Below are 12448 nucleotides of genomic sequence, written 5' to 3'. Positions count from 1 at the left end.
TTCCCACTGTGTAATGTCTCTGTGCATTTTTCTCACTTCAGCATGAGGAGGGGAACTGAGGATGGAGCACAGAAGGGTTTGCAGACCAAAGGGAAGGGACACTCCCTCTGCTGTCCTTGTGCAGCCCTTGTGACAAGTGTGCTCCTCATGTCACACTCCATCAGGAGCAAAAGGGGCTGCCTGGTTATGCCCTGAAAAAAAATCTGATCAGATGCAGCACAGACAGCTTGTGCCTCACTGCTTTAAATGAGGTCTCACTGAACTTCTGGTGTACAAAAGGAGACTGTGAACTGATTTACCTTTATTGACCTTTGCCAGATTAGATCCTCCAGTGGTACCAGCGATAGACGAGCGCAGCTGATTTCTAACACGCAAGGCTTTGGATCTTGATTTGCACCTAAATGAAAGAGTACTTTCAAATGACAAACATCCCTCAGGACTAAATACTGCCTCTGAGCTGAGCCTACCAGACATGCAGAGCACACACTCATCCCTGCAAAGCTCTGTCTGTACAGGACACACAGGCACAGCTCAGCCCCATGCCAGGAAAGAGATGATAAATCACAACCTTTTTCTAGTATCTTTTTTTTATTGTTATTTTCCTACTCAGTTCCAGGAGCATCCCTGCTGCTTTGAATCCCTTTTAGTACTATAAAACACCTAAAAAAAATAAAGAAGAAAAAGCACGTTCATAGAAGTTTCTGGTCCTTGTGCTGTGGGAAAGAAAGTGGGAGGATGCAGTAAAAGTGATAAAGATAAGGAAGGCACAGATATCTGATGGATCAAGTATTTCCTCTTCAGTCCCCGTGACCAGCTTACAAAGATGTATTAAAAACCAATCTGTCCACAGATTTGGGGTTGTGGTGGGCACACAGGGACTTCAGTTCTAGCACCACTAAGGAGCACCTCCAAAGAGCACCAAAACCAGCAGAGCTGCCTGCACAGCCCTGGTTTGGCTGCAGAGCACCAGGGAGCCACAAACACAAACAGCATTTTGCATCTGCCCGCGTGTCAAACACCACAGCGTGGCCTCCCAGCCTAATTGACAGAAACCAGCAGCTCCCCTCCACTAATGAGAGTGCCCATTACACCTAATTAGCTGAGGATCTGTTCCAGGTCCTGTTACCTTTACACTCAAAATACATCTTCCAGCAAAGAGCCTTCTTGGAGGGGGAAAAAAGGAAGAGCAGCATAATTCCAATTAAGCCCCTAAACGGGAAGAAAGTTGGAGAATGCAGGCCATGCTGAGCAAAATGGCTTTGAGGAACGGCAGGTGACTCTGGGGCCATGGGATGTGCCACTTGCCACCAACAACTGGCAAAGCCCAGCTGGAGATCCAGGCTGGCCACACTGTACCTGGCACCCCATCCTGAAACACCCAGCCCTGAGCTTCCTCTTGGTCTTTTTGGTGGCATCAGAAGATGGCTGGGGTTTTTTCTGGGCTTCATGTTTCTTTGTCTTTTTTTTCTTTTAGTGATTTCTCCAGATGTTTCCTGGCACTACAGTGCATTTGAGGAAGGTTTAGCCTCTTAATGAATTGTTTTGGATGGGTGTTCATAGCTCACACAAGGGACAGCTCACACAAGGGCTGGTGGGTGATGACAGCAGTGCACAGGAAGAGGAGCAGAGTAGAACAGTGGCATTAAAGCAGCTTCAATTTGTCTCTATTTCCTGCAGGCTGTGGAGGAAAGAGGCGCCTTGGCAGACTCTGGGCTGTCACCATCGTGGGCAGAGCCCATCCCTGGGAGGCTGACAAGGGCAGGAAGGGTCCAGGGGCTGAGGGGCTCGTAAACAGTCAGTGCAGAGGGTTCAATACAGGCAGAAGTACAGTGGTCCTGGGACAGGGAGTGGTGCAGGAGGTGTGAGAGCAGGCACAGCGCCAGGGGGTCTCGTTGTGGCTGTCTGAGCCCTGTAGGGGTGGGTTGGACTCGCTGGTGGAGAGCAGGAGTGCAGGTCACAGGGCACCTGAAATGGCACAAGAAAGCAGAAAAGCTCTGTAAGAGCAGCTGGAGGCAGAGTGAGCTGTTTGTAGAGTGCCTGGCAGGCCTGGGGCAGGAAAACCTTTAAACCCACAGTAACACCTTTCAGGGACCCTGTAAAGCCAGGCCTCATCAAGGATCTGAAACAATGGCAAGGAAAAGCCAATTCATGCATCACACTGCACTCTGTCACATTTCTGAAGCAGAGTCCCTGTTTGAGTGGAAAATCTGTAAAGACCAAAACACCAAATCATGCTGATAAACAGCCTGGCCAGCCTCCAGGCTTTCTCTTTCTGCTTTTTCCTGTGTTTATCAGCACAGACCAGCCTTTGCTTGCCCCATCCTTTAATCTAACTTCCAGAGAACGAATGCTCCTCCTAGTACTGGCTGCCTGGCAGAACTCCTCTGCTTCTGTCTCTGAAGTAATCATTTGCAACACATAAAACTCATTCACCACCTTCCCCAGATTGGCAGGGGCCAGGGAGCTGTTCAGCCTCTCTGTCAAGGCTGCAGGGATCTCCATGGGAAGCAGGAGAAGGGAGCTCAGGCTGTTCCCCGCGCCCGTGAGCACCTGGGCTGGAGTTCTGGCCAGGACTGTGTCACTGTTGAGAAGCAGTGGGAGTCCCCAGGCTGGCAGGGGCTGACAGGGACTTTACACAGGCACCTCACAGCTGTGCTGCCCTGGCTTGGGCTCTGCTGCCTTCAGGAGCGAGGAGCACAGTGACTCAGATGGGCAGGGGGAAATCTTTGCCAGTTTGTAAGCAAATGATGGATTGCTCCATCTGCCCAGATGTCCTTGTTCCCCTGGGGAGGAACCAGTCCATCCACTCCATCACTGAGCTTTGTGATATCCCTCCCCACAAAGGTCCTTCCGAGGCTCTTGGATTTGGGGTTATGACATTAAATGTTGTTAGAATAAACCTACCCAGAGTCCCAAGAGAATAGGCCCAGGAGACCTCACCCAAACCACCTGGTCCATCCTATACTTATGTCTTTCCCCATCTTTGCCAAACCAGTTCCTAAAGGACCTCCAGGAATGGATACGCCACCACGTCCCCAGACAGCCCATTCCAGTGAGTCACTAATCATTGCCAGCAGAAACGAGTGCCTAACCTGCTGCATTTAAGTCTATTACCTCATGTCCCATTCATCACCTCATTGCTCCATCCTCCCTGCATGGGAACACTGCTGAGATGTCCCCCCACACTGACCCTGCGGGGCCCCAGCCCAGAACAAACCCACTGACCTTGTACAAGGAGGCAAGATGGTCATCTTTTCCTCCATTTGTCCCCAATCTTCTTGCCCTGTCCACGTGTGCTGGTGTTCCTGTGGTGCCACCTCAGCTGGCTCTCTAGTGCATTCACCTGGGGGGGGGAAAGCAGCAGCCCTGAGAGGAGTCTGCACCCCTGCACAGGTAATCTTTAACCTGCCCCAAATGCAGGGAGTCTGCACCACTTCACAGGTAATCTTTAACCTGCCCCAAATGCAGGGAGTCTGCACCCCTGCACAGGTAATCTTTAACCTGCCCCAAATGCAGGGAGTCTGCACCACTGCACAGGTAATCTTTAACCTGCCCCAAATGCAAGAAGAAAACGCTGGCTCAAGTTTTCTTTGCTGAGGTTCATGACTCCATGAAAGACAAACACTGGGGCACCAAGTTTTACCTGTTTCCGTAGGGAAGTGACTGTCTTCTCCAGTTCAGCCACAAGGGACTCAAGATTCTCTCTGGAGGAAGAGCTTGGAGAGGGTGCCTCATCTCTAGGGTCAGGGATAAAAAGTGAAAGGGGTTATGCAAACTGCAACTTCCTAAGTGAGGGAATGATTTTGCCTTCTCCAACATCAGCCTCCAAGTGAGCATCAAAGGGAAGGGCCCAACTGCCAGGTTCACCTGCCAAGGGATGCCAGCCAAAGAGCCCCTCAGCCCAGGTATTTACACATCAGAGCTGGGCTCTGCACTGAAGTGTGGAGGACTGTCTGAGCTCAGCACCTCTCTACTGATCCAGATCTCTGCAAAGTGCCAGATTCAGAGGCCTGAATGGACTGAGTTATTAAAACTTCTGTTTCATAAACTGGAGGTGGAAAGGGTGATACTGCACCTGGGCAAGGCAGGCTTGTGCTTTGCAGGGTTTTCCTCTGGGTAGCTGAAGCCGGGAGACCTCTTGCTTCGGAACCGCTGCGAAAGAGCCCTGAATTGCCCTCGTGTCCTGCAGTCTTGGGAAGGAAGGGAAAGCCTGCAGTGAGCACTGGTGTTTGAAACAGGACTGTGTGACCTGCAGCAGCACAAGGCAGCGCTGCCCTCCTGCACCATCCACCTGGGATGGATGTCTCTTGGGCCATCTCTTGGGCCAGAGGGAAGGAGGCAACCAAGGTGTGGAAAAGGGCGTGCATCACTCGTGGATTACCATGCCTCAAATGGACCTCTGAACCAGAATTCAGCCCAAGGGGACCATGGCAGGATCTGAGCTTTAATGGCAGAGACTTAGGCTTCCAAATGAATCTGTGAAGTGACACGTGGTGGGGATCATGTCTTGTTTCAGTCTCTTCCTCAGCCAGAGAACAAAGCCTTCAGTGAGGTGGACTTTCAGACAAATTAAATGAAGCTAACAGAGTTAACAGGCTTCCTGGAGAGGTAGCCAATGTCCCAAATCTCTAGGGTTTTAAGAAGCATTTGGATATAATAATAATAATAATAATTAAGACATAATTTATATTTTGCTTTAACTTTTGATCAGCCCTGAATTGGTCAGGAGACTGGACAGGAGGATTGCTGCAGGTCTTTTACAGCTGAGATATTCTATTCTATTCTATTCTATTCTATTCTATTCTATTCTATTCTATTCTATTCTATTCTATTCTATTCTATTCTATTCCATTCCATTCCATTCCATTCCTATTCTATTTTCAGTTCTCTTTGCACCCATTTGCTGACACACAGTCAGAAACCAGCTACAGTTCCATAAAAGCTGCTGTGGCACGTGACAAATGACAGCCAGAGTGATACCCACACCAGTCAGTGCCAGAGCATCCCTCTCCTTACCCTCACAGCAGTCCTGCCACAGGCGGAGGTCCACGGCAGGAATCTCCTCGCAGCTGACCATGCCCTGCAGGTATGATGCCACCTGGAACACGTCTCTCTGCAGCTGCTGGATGTGGTCACTGTTGTCACAGATGACACGAGCCAGGGACGCCTGTCTGATCTGAGTCAGCTGCGCCGGTGTGAACACTCCGGGGTTCTCATACCAAAATCTGCAGTGGGGTGTAATCACAGCATGACTCAGGAGTGGGAGAGGAGTGAGTGAGTGAGTGAGTGAGTGAGTGAGTGAGTGAGTGAGGCTGGGAGAGGAAGATGAGCTCCCTGACATCTGTGTGGCAGCACCCACACCCCTCGAAATGAGCGTCTGCTCTGGTGTCAGGTGGCTGCAAACACAGATGGCTTTTTCTGGACCCACAAACCCCTGTGCTCCTGCCCTAAGTGCATCACCAGGCAAAGGCATCTCATTCACATGATCAGCAAAGAGGGATTAGAAAGAAGCTCCTGTGGACATTTTCTAGGATTTTCATGAGATATTGGGAACACCCTCAATGATTCCCAGAGTTCTGCAGTGAAATGAGAATCATTAAATCAAGAAAGGACACCTTGACAGTAACTGTGACAAGTGTTCTTGCAAATACACTGGACAGAGAACACTGTTCATCATATCATAAGACAATAAATAAGAAAAAAATACATACTCTGCTTCTTCCTGTAAGGCAAAAAAACTCCCAAAGTGAATACCAAGGGATTTGGGATGATTCCGATGGCAATACCTGTCTCCATCCCTCAGTCTTCTGAACTGAGTTGTTAACAGGCACATCAATGTTGGTCCCACTCTGGTCCCAGGGACAAGATCCTCCACCATAAGAGCTGGAAACAGGTCAATATTTTTGGTAGTTCCATATAAACTGCAGGATAACAGATATTTTAAAAAACAAAGTTAAAAGGCTCTCAAAGAGTGGTGATAATATAAATCTAATACCAACATAGAAATTTGTATGCCAGGAACTCATCTGGACAATATTTTTAATGGTTTTATCTAAAAGACAACAGGATAAAGACCTGTCTTGGAAGAGGCAGACAGGGCAGATAGGACGCAGTTTAATCTGACTGGAAAATAGCTCCAAGGCTCAATCTGCTCCCAAACTACACCACAGCAGTGCCTGACAACATTCCACCCAAAACCAGACTGATCACTTGGAGAAACTTCATTTGTCTAACCTCATTGTTAGACCACAGTTATTACCCTATCTTAACATCTGTGGGGGGCAATATCTGGGAAGGTTATTCCATGGGTGTACTGGAAGAAGCAGGAACTTTTCACTGACTGGTCTCCAGTAATTTTGATCCTTCCACATCCAGGCTACAGTACCTCCTGAGCTTTTCTCTGATCTCCAAGTTCTTTATCTCATTTCGGAGGTCCTCAAACTCTTGCGCTGAGGAGAGGTTGCAGAAGACCCTGAAGTCATTGTAGGGTGGGATGCCATGGTCTCGCCCTCTCTGGATGTTGATAGCAGCCAAGTCCAGTGACACAGAGTGTGCCATGGAGAAGAGTTTCTCTGTCAGCTCCATGTTGAGGAGTTCAGAGGGCACCCGCATTTTCCCAGGAACCCCAAAGAGCCCACGGAGGAGGGGGTCGATCCCCCCTTCCTGCATGATCCTGAAAGGGGAGAAGAAGGCCTTGTGCAGGGGGATGTGGCCTTGTCGGATGGGCTGGAAGGTCTCGTTCAGCCGGTACAGGATGGGGTTGATCAAGGTGTGCCCAAAGCGGAAAGCAGCCGTGGCAAAGGCGTTGAGAATCCCCGCGTTGACGTTGGGGTTGTAGCCTTTGTACTCACCCAGCATCTTCATCCCAGCCTCCCCGAGGATCTTGGGCAGCCACTGGGCATAGGTGATGTGCTGCATCTGGGCACCCACAATCTTCCGCGCCTCGTGGTACAGGAGGTCCCCGTCCCAGTGCGGGTTGAGGGCGGCCAGCTCGGTGGCAACGCGGTTGTGCTCCCTGAACCACAATGTGTGCATGGCCGTGAGCCCCAGCTGCTCGTTGGCACGGTGGTCTCCCGCCAGGAAGCACGGCACGGGGCTCTCATTTTCATCCCTCATGCACTCCGTGGGTGGCCCCACGGCAAAGGGAAGGAGGTGCTTCCCCGAGCTGGGCACAACTTGCCCTCGCTTCAGCAGCCCTTTCTGGCTGCTCAGATCCCGCAGCTCCCGCGATTCCTGCTCCGTGCTGCCGTAAACGTTGGAGGCGTCGATGTAGGACGTCAGGTGGTTGATCTGCTCCCTGGCATAGACGGAGTTCATCAGCAGGGAGGTCATCCCGCTGCCACACACGGGGCTCGAGCGCACAAAGAACATGCAGCGCCCGTTGCGCACGCGGGGGTCGTTGGCGGGGACAGTGATGGAGAAGCAGGGAGGGTCGTTGGTGCACACCTCGCTGCAAGGGGCTCCGTCTGAGAAACGGGACATGCTGATGGCTGCCACCGTCTGGTCCATGTCGTGGTCCAGGAACTGGCCCCACTGCATGAGCATGTGCGTGAACTGGTCATCGGGGGTGATGGTCTCGGTCCCGATCATGGCAGTGGAGACGAGGCGAGGTAGAGGAAGGGGCAGATCCCTGGCATCTTCTGCCAAGGAAAACCCTCGGGGCAGGTTAAATCCATTCTGGTAGGCAGGCTTGAGGAGCCTCTGGAAGGCTGTGAGGGATGCACCCCACATGGGGTGCTGGAGGTTGTTACAAGAGCCGTCGTGGGTCCTGTACTTCTTGTGGAAGCAGATGTCGGAGCAGTTGGGCGTGCGGCGGTGCGCGGAGCAGCCCGACAGGTTGGCGATCATGGTCAGGTAGTGAGGGGACACCAGGTCATTGTAGCGATAGCCTGCAGAGGGAAGGGCAGAGCACCAGGTCAGGCATCACCTGCAGCCTCCTGATTCCCACTGTCCCATGGAACAGCTCTGTGTGAAAACCCCTGTCGGGATGGGCATGGACGGCCGGGTCTCTGAGCGTGGTGTTGCTGTGGAATTTATGGGAAGCAAAGGAAGCACAGGATCTCATCTAACCCACAAAGCAAAAAAGAAAGGGAAAAGAGTTTAACTGCACAGAGCTGGAAACCAGAAATGATGTGACTGGCAGAGCAAACTGTGGGGGTGGTCTTGGTCCCTATTCTAGGTTTATTTTATGGCTCCCTGGGTTATTGCTGCCTCCATGAGCTCCATCACCCACCCAAGCTCTACGTGACGAGCAGCAGGAAGCCGTGGGTGACTGCCAGGGCACTGCTGGGCCGTGTGAAAGCGCTGAATGATGCTGCATTGTGTGGATGCTGACAGGGCAATGAGGAGGAGAGGCTGGCAGTCCAACCAGCCCAGACCAGACCTGCCGCCTGGAGAGACATTCCTTGCACCCTGGAATACATCCAGGCAGGAAAAAATATTTGCAGGCCCCAAACACACATGCCTGCTACATGATGAATCACGCGTATAGGTGGAAGCACACAGTGTACAGGAGTGTTCGTTGTATATCCAGGAAGTACCAGGTAGGAAGTTCTGGGGTCCAGCTGCTGCATGATTGGACCTCATTAGGTATTTTTGGTGTTAAGCAGGTGTTACACTGCTTTGTTGCTTGCTATCTTACCACAGTAGAAGGAACCTGAGTTTCTGGGACTTACCTGAGTTTGTAGCTAAGAGGTCAAGGTGGAAAAGGGGTATCCCACTTCCTCTGTAACAGCACCCAAATACCTCACAGTTCACAGCACTGTTCTTGTTGCCATTTGGAGGGCAGGAAACAACTCAGACAATGCTGTTGAGGGGCTGAACTTCAGACCCACAAGGATACTCCTTTATCAGTTAAATGGCTAATATTTTTTTAAGGAATAGGGCTTTTATAGCCATCTAAGAGGCCAAAACAGGGAATTAAAACACCTTCCTGGGTATCAAACTGGTTCAGTGAACATAAGACCAGCCCTTCAGCTGTTAAAAAAAACATGAGATATAGAAAGAATTGCCTCCAAGACAACACATCTCTTGATATACCCAACATTTACCTGGATTTTTGATATACCACTGCACAGTTTAAACTTCCTGGATGTCTACATATAATTTTTTTCATTTCATCCTGCACACAAAATTAAGAAGGGAAATGAAATCTCTCCTACCTGTGACATTCATGTCCACAATCAGCCCTTGCTGCACGTGCTCCTGAATCAGCTGCAGGGTCCTTTCAAAGATCTCCCCTGCTCTGGCTGTCTCGATGGTGTAGGGGTCCCTCGGGTAGCGGAACAGAGCCAGGAGGTCATTGGGAGTCTTGGGACGCCTATTTCCAGGAATTAAAAGTGATGCAGGATCATTAAAATTAATCAATTCTGCCCAGGGCAGTGAGACCCTGCAAGCAGCAAGAGTCGGGCTCTAAGCTGGTCTAGGGCTTGGTCCCCAAATTAGTGCAAAAGACCAACGTGGCTTGCCTGCACATTGCAGATGATTAAAGAAAGGATATTTCTCCACAGGAAAATGCACATATTTAATTCCCTCAGTTTCTCTGGGTTTTTTCTGTGATAGCAATTTATTTTTTCACTTTTCAACAGCTGAAACCCAGAGGGTTTCTGGCTTAATACAAACTATCCATCTTTCCAGTAAAAACATATATTGGGGCAGAAAAGCATTGAATCATATTCACTCGAGAATTTATTTTTTATTGAGGAAATGGTTGGAATTTTAATGTTCTTATTTCTGTACACCCTCCACAAAGTCAGTTGCATTCATAAAATGACTACTTTGATTATTTTCCTTTTTATTCACTATCTCCACAACCAACTCCAGCTGACAAAACGCAGATAGAAGTGACATAAGAGATGATGCTCACGTATCTCACTTTTCCAGAACCCCAAATCTGTTGGGAAGCTCTATCACATCCTACATGGTGCAGCGTCACGAGCAATCCCGTAGCTTTCCTTTGCGGGCTGCCAGTGCTAAAATGAGCTTTGAGAGAGCTTCATTTCTTGTGGGTTTTTATCACATTTCTGCCTCAGGCGCCAGCTCCAGGCCCTTCCCACACTTACTTGCTGAAGAGCTCGGTGCGTGTGGAGTTGATGGCGTGGTCCACGCTGCTGATGGCCTCGCGCAGCGACGTGGCCACAAACGTGTCCCCGCTCCGACCCACGTCCGTGGCTGCCCAAAGCACAAAGAAACAACAAAACACCCTCAATTGCTTTGATATTAATGGGCCCTCCCAGGTCATGAAAATCTGTGCAGCAGCACCAGCTCCAGTGACCTCGCTGCAGAACAAACCACGTTTCCGTTTAGAATATAAACGCCATGAATTTATTTTATTTGTTCTGAAGAATGTGAACTGCCTGAAAAAGGAGGTGACTTTTTTCAGGAGATGTCTGTGGGCACACATTCAGAGTTTTCTTCTGCACAGCTTTGCAAAAAAAAAAGGCCTGTTTTGGTTAGTGGTTAAACTGCAAAAAAAAAAAAAAAGTAAAAATCACAATGAGTTAATCCAAAAGAATATATTTGCTTCCCACAAAGGTACTTGTCAAATTAATGAAATTAATTTAAATATATTGCTCATATTAATTTTCTGTTTGTGAAGGACTTTACTTATTAATTATTGGTAGTATTTAATAGATATTTATTAAAATCATAGTTCAAACTTAGTGTTAACACATTTGCTACATCATTTTAGATAAAAATACCAAAGTTGTTGTTGGAATACCTTCAGAAGTAAAGACATCACTTCTTTAAAATCACTACAGCATGCATTTTTAAGCCAGGGCCTTTGTCATAGCTGAACAAACCAGTTCCCAGTTGGCTACTGGTTATGCTACAGCCAGCTGGTGAATGAGGTACCAATCAAGAATAAATCACAGAAATAATCTCAGGAATTATTTCAAACAACAAAGACATTTCTGACCATTTTCAGCTCTTGCTTACAGCCCCTGTATGGAAAATGTTACTAAATTCATCTAATAAGCCACTCACAAGCCACTGTGGCTATTGGTGGAACAACTCTTCACTTATATTTTAAACTTTTTTGCTAGCCTTTGATTTCTTTTCTCCTTTGCCTCTAAGAGGTACAATTTCCACTCCTGACCCCTGCTTTGACCAGCAGAGAGCTACTCCTCCTTGTTCATTACAGCTTCCCTAATGCACAGAGCAGGAGATTGAAAACCAGAGCTAGTTCCCATTCCCAAGGGTGGTACACGGTCTAAGGTTGCACTTGATGATCCTGAAGGTCTTTTCCAGCCTTACTGATCCTGTGAGTCTGTGATTCTATGGCTGAGCAGACACTGACACCCCTGCATTTGCAGTGCCAATGTTGTTCTGCTCCTCCCTTCCCTGGCATGCAAGGTTTCGGTCAGATGATGATTTGTGAGCACATTGGCACATTTTAATAAGTTTCTCCCTCCCAGCAGAGGCAATAACTACATGGACACTGACAGCTGAGCTTGCAGGAGGAGGTTTAAGACAACACCTTTGGCTTTGCAGGGAGCAACTGCAGCTCAGCTGAGCAAACAGCGAGGGGCAGCTGGGAGGTGCGTGGGCTTTCATAACGAGGTGACTCCGATCCAAAAGGACCTGTCTGCAAAGAAGCTGAAGAAATCATTTCTTACATAATAATCTGCTCAAAGTGTCAACAGAGCACAGCAGGTCCTTACACGGGAGCCAGAGCAGGCTCAGGGGGAGATACGGTACCGGTGATGGTGAGCTGCATGGCACTCGAGGTGAAGCCAAAGGGGTTCCTTGCTATGCACTCGTATCTGCCCTGGTCAGCCACACCCAGGTCCTGAATGGAGAGGGTCCCATCCTGGCTGATGTGGAACTTGCCACTCTCTGTGATCTGGATGCCCTCCTGTTGCACCATCAAAAGACAGAAGCTGTGTCAGAGCACGGAGAGATTCCCACCAGCACAGCCCCCAGCCTGCTCAGCAAACCCAGGGATGGATGTGATGAACAAATGTGGCCACCAGATGTTAGCATTGCTCTTCCAGAGAAACCAGAGAGACATCCAAAGACACCTGTTCCTGATGGGGCCCACAGTGAGGAGGTCTCTGCTCAGCTTCTTCTCCAGATTGTCCCCACAGGACACCCCACACAGACACCCCACACAGACAGGCTGTCTGGAACAAATCCCAGGCCCTGATGCCCCCACAGAAGTTTCATAGCATAGAATGAAGTTGAAAGGTTTTCAGTTTCAGGACAACCTGAAACTGATGGATTTTTGCTGGCCTTGACCTGCAAATCCCAGCTTTTGCTGGCTCTGACAGCATCACTCAAACCCAGCCTCTCAGCCTGGCTGGTGGCAGATGTGACTTTAGGTTTTACTTTTTTTATCCTCCTGCTTCTTAACATCTTTCTGCTGCCCTGCCACAACCTAAAGCTTGCTCTGCTGCCCTCTCACGCCCTTTCCTTCTGCTCCCACTGCTGGTTGAGCCCACAGAAA

At 49.3% G+C, this 12448-nt stretch overlaps 1 protein-coding gene across 2 annotated transcripts in view; it reads right to left on the bottom strand.

Moving 5' to 3' along the window:
- Positions 1 to 281: 281 nt before the first annotated feature.
- The window catches only part of LOC119710113 (peroxidasin homolog), a 44223-nt gene continuing 32056 nt past the window's right edge, over positions 282 to 12448 (bottom strand). For both annotated transcript variants that reach the window (XM_038158733.1, XM_038158734.1), the window contains 10 exons: positions 11701 to 11857; positions 10062 to 10170; positions 9162 to 9319; positions 6386 to 7889; positions 5787 to 5921; positions 5017 to 5225; positions 4076 to 4190; positions 3644 to 3737; positions 3226 to 3343; positions 282 to 1965 (listed from right to left, as the gene is read on the bottom strand). In XM_038158733.1, coding sequence (XP_038014661.1) covers positions 3248 to 3343; positions 3644 to 3737; positions 4076 to 4190; positions 5017 to 5225; positions 5787 to 5921; positions 6386 to 7889; positions 9162 to 9319; positions 10062 to 10170; positions 11701 to 11857 — 2577 coding nt within the window. In that variant the 3' untranslated portion in view covers positions 282 to 1965; positions 3226 to 3247. The remainder of the gene's footprint in view (positions 1966 to 3225; positions 3344 to 3643; positions 3738 to 4075; positions 4191 to 5016; positions 5226 to 5786; positions 5922 to 6385; positions 7890 to 9161; positions 9320 to 10061; positions 10171 to 11700; positions 11858 to 12448) is intronic.

The sequence above is a fragment of the Motacilla alba genome, chromosome 20, assembly GCF_015832195.1.
Source record: "Motacilla alba alba isolate MOTALB_02 chromosome 20, Motacilla_alba_V1.0_pri, whole genome shotgun sequence".
Classification (NCBI taxonomy): domain Eukaryota; kingdom Metazoa; phylum Chordata; class Aves; order Passeriformes; family Motacillidae; genus Motacilla; species Motacilla alba.
Note: the sequence above shows the minus strand (reverse complement) of the source record. Positions and strands in the feature narration are given on the sequence as shown.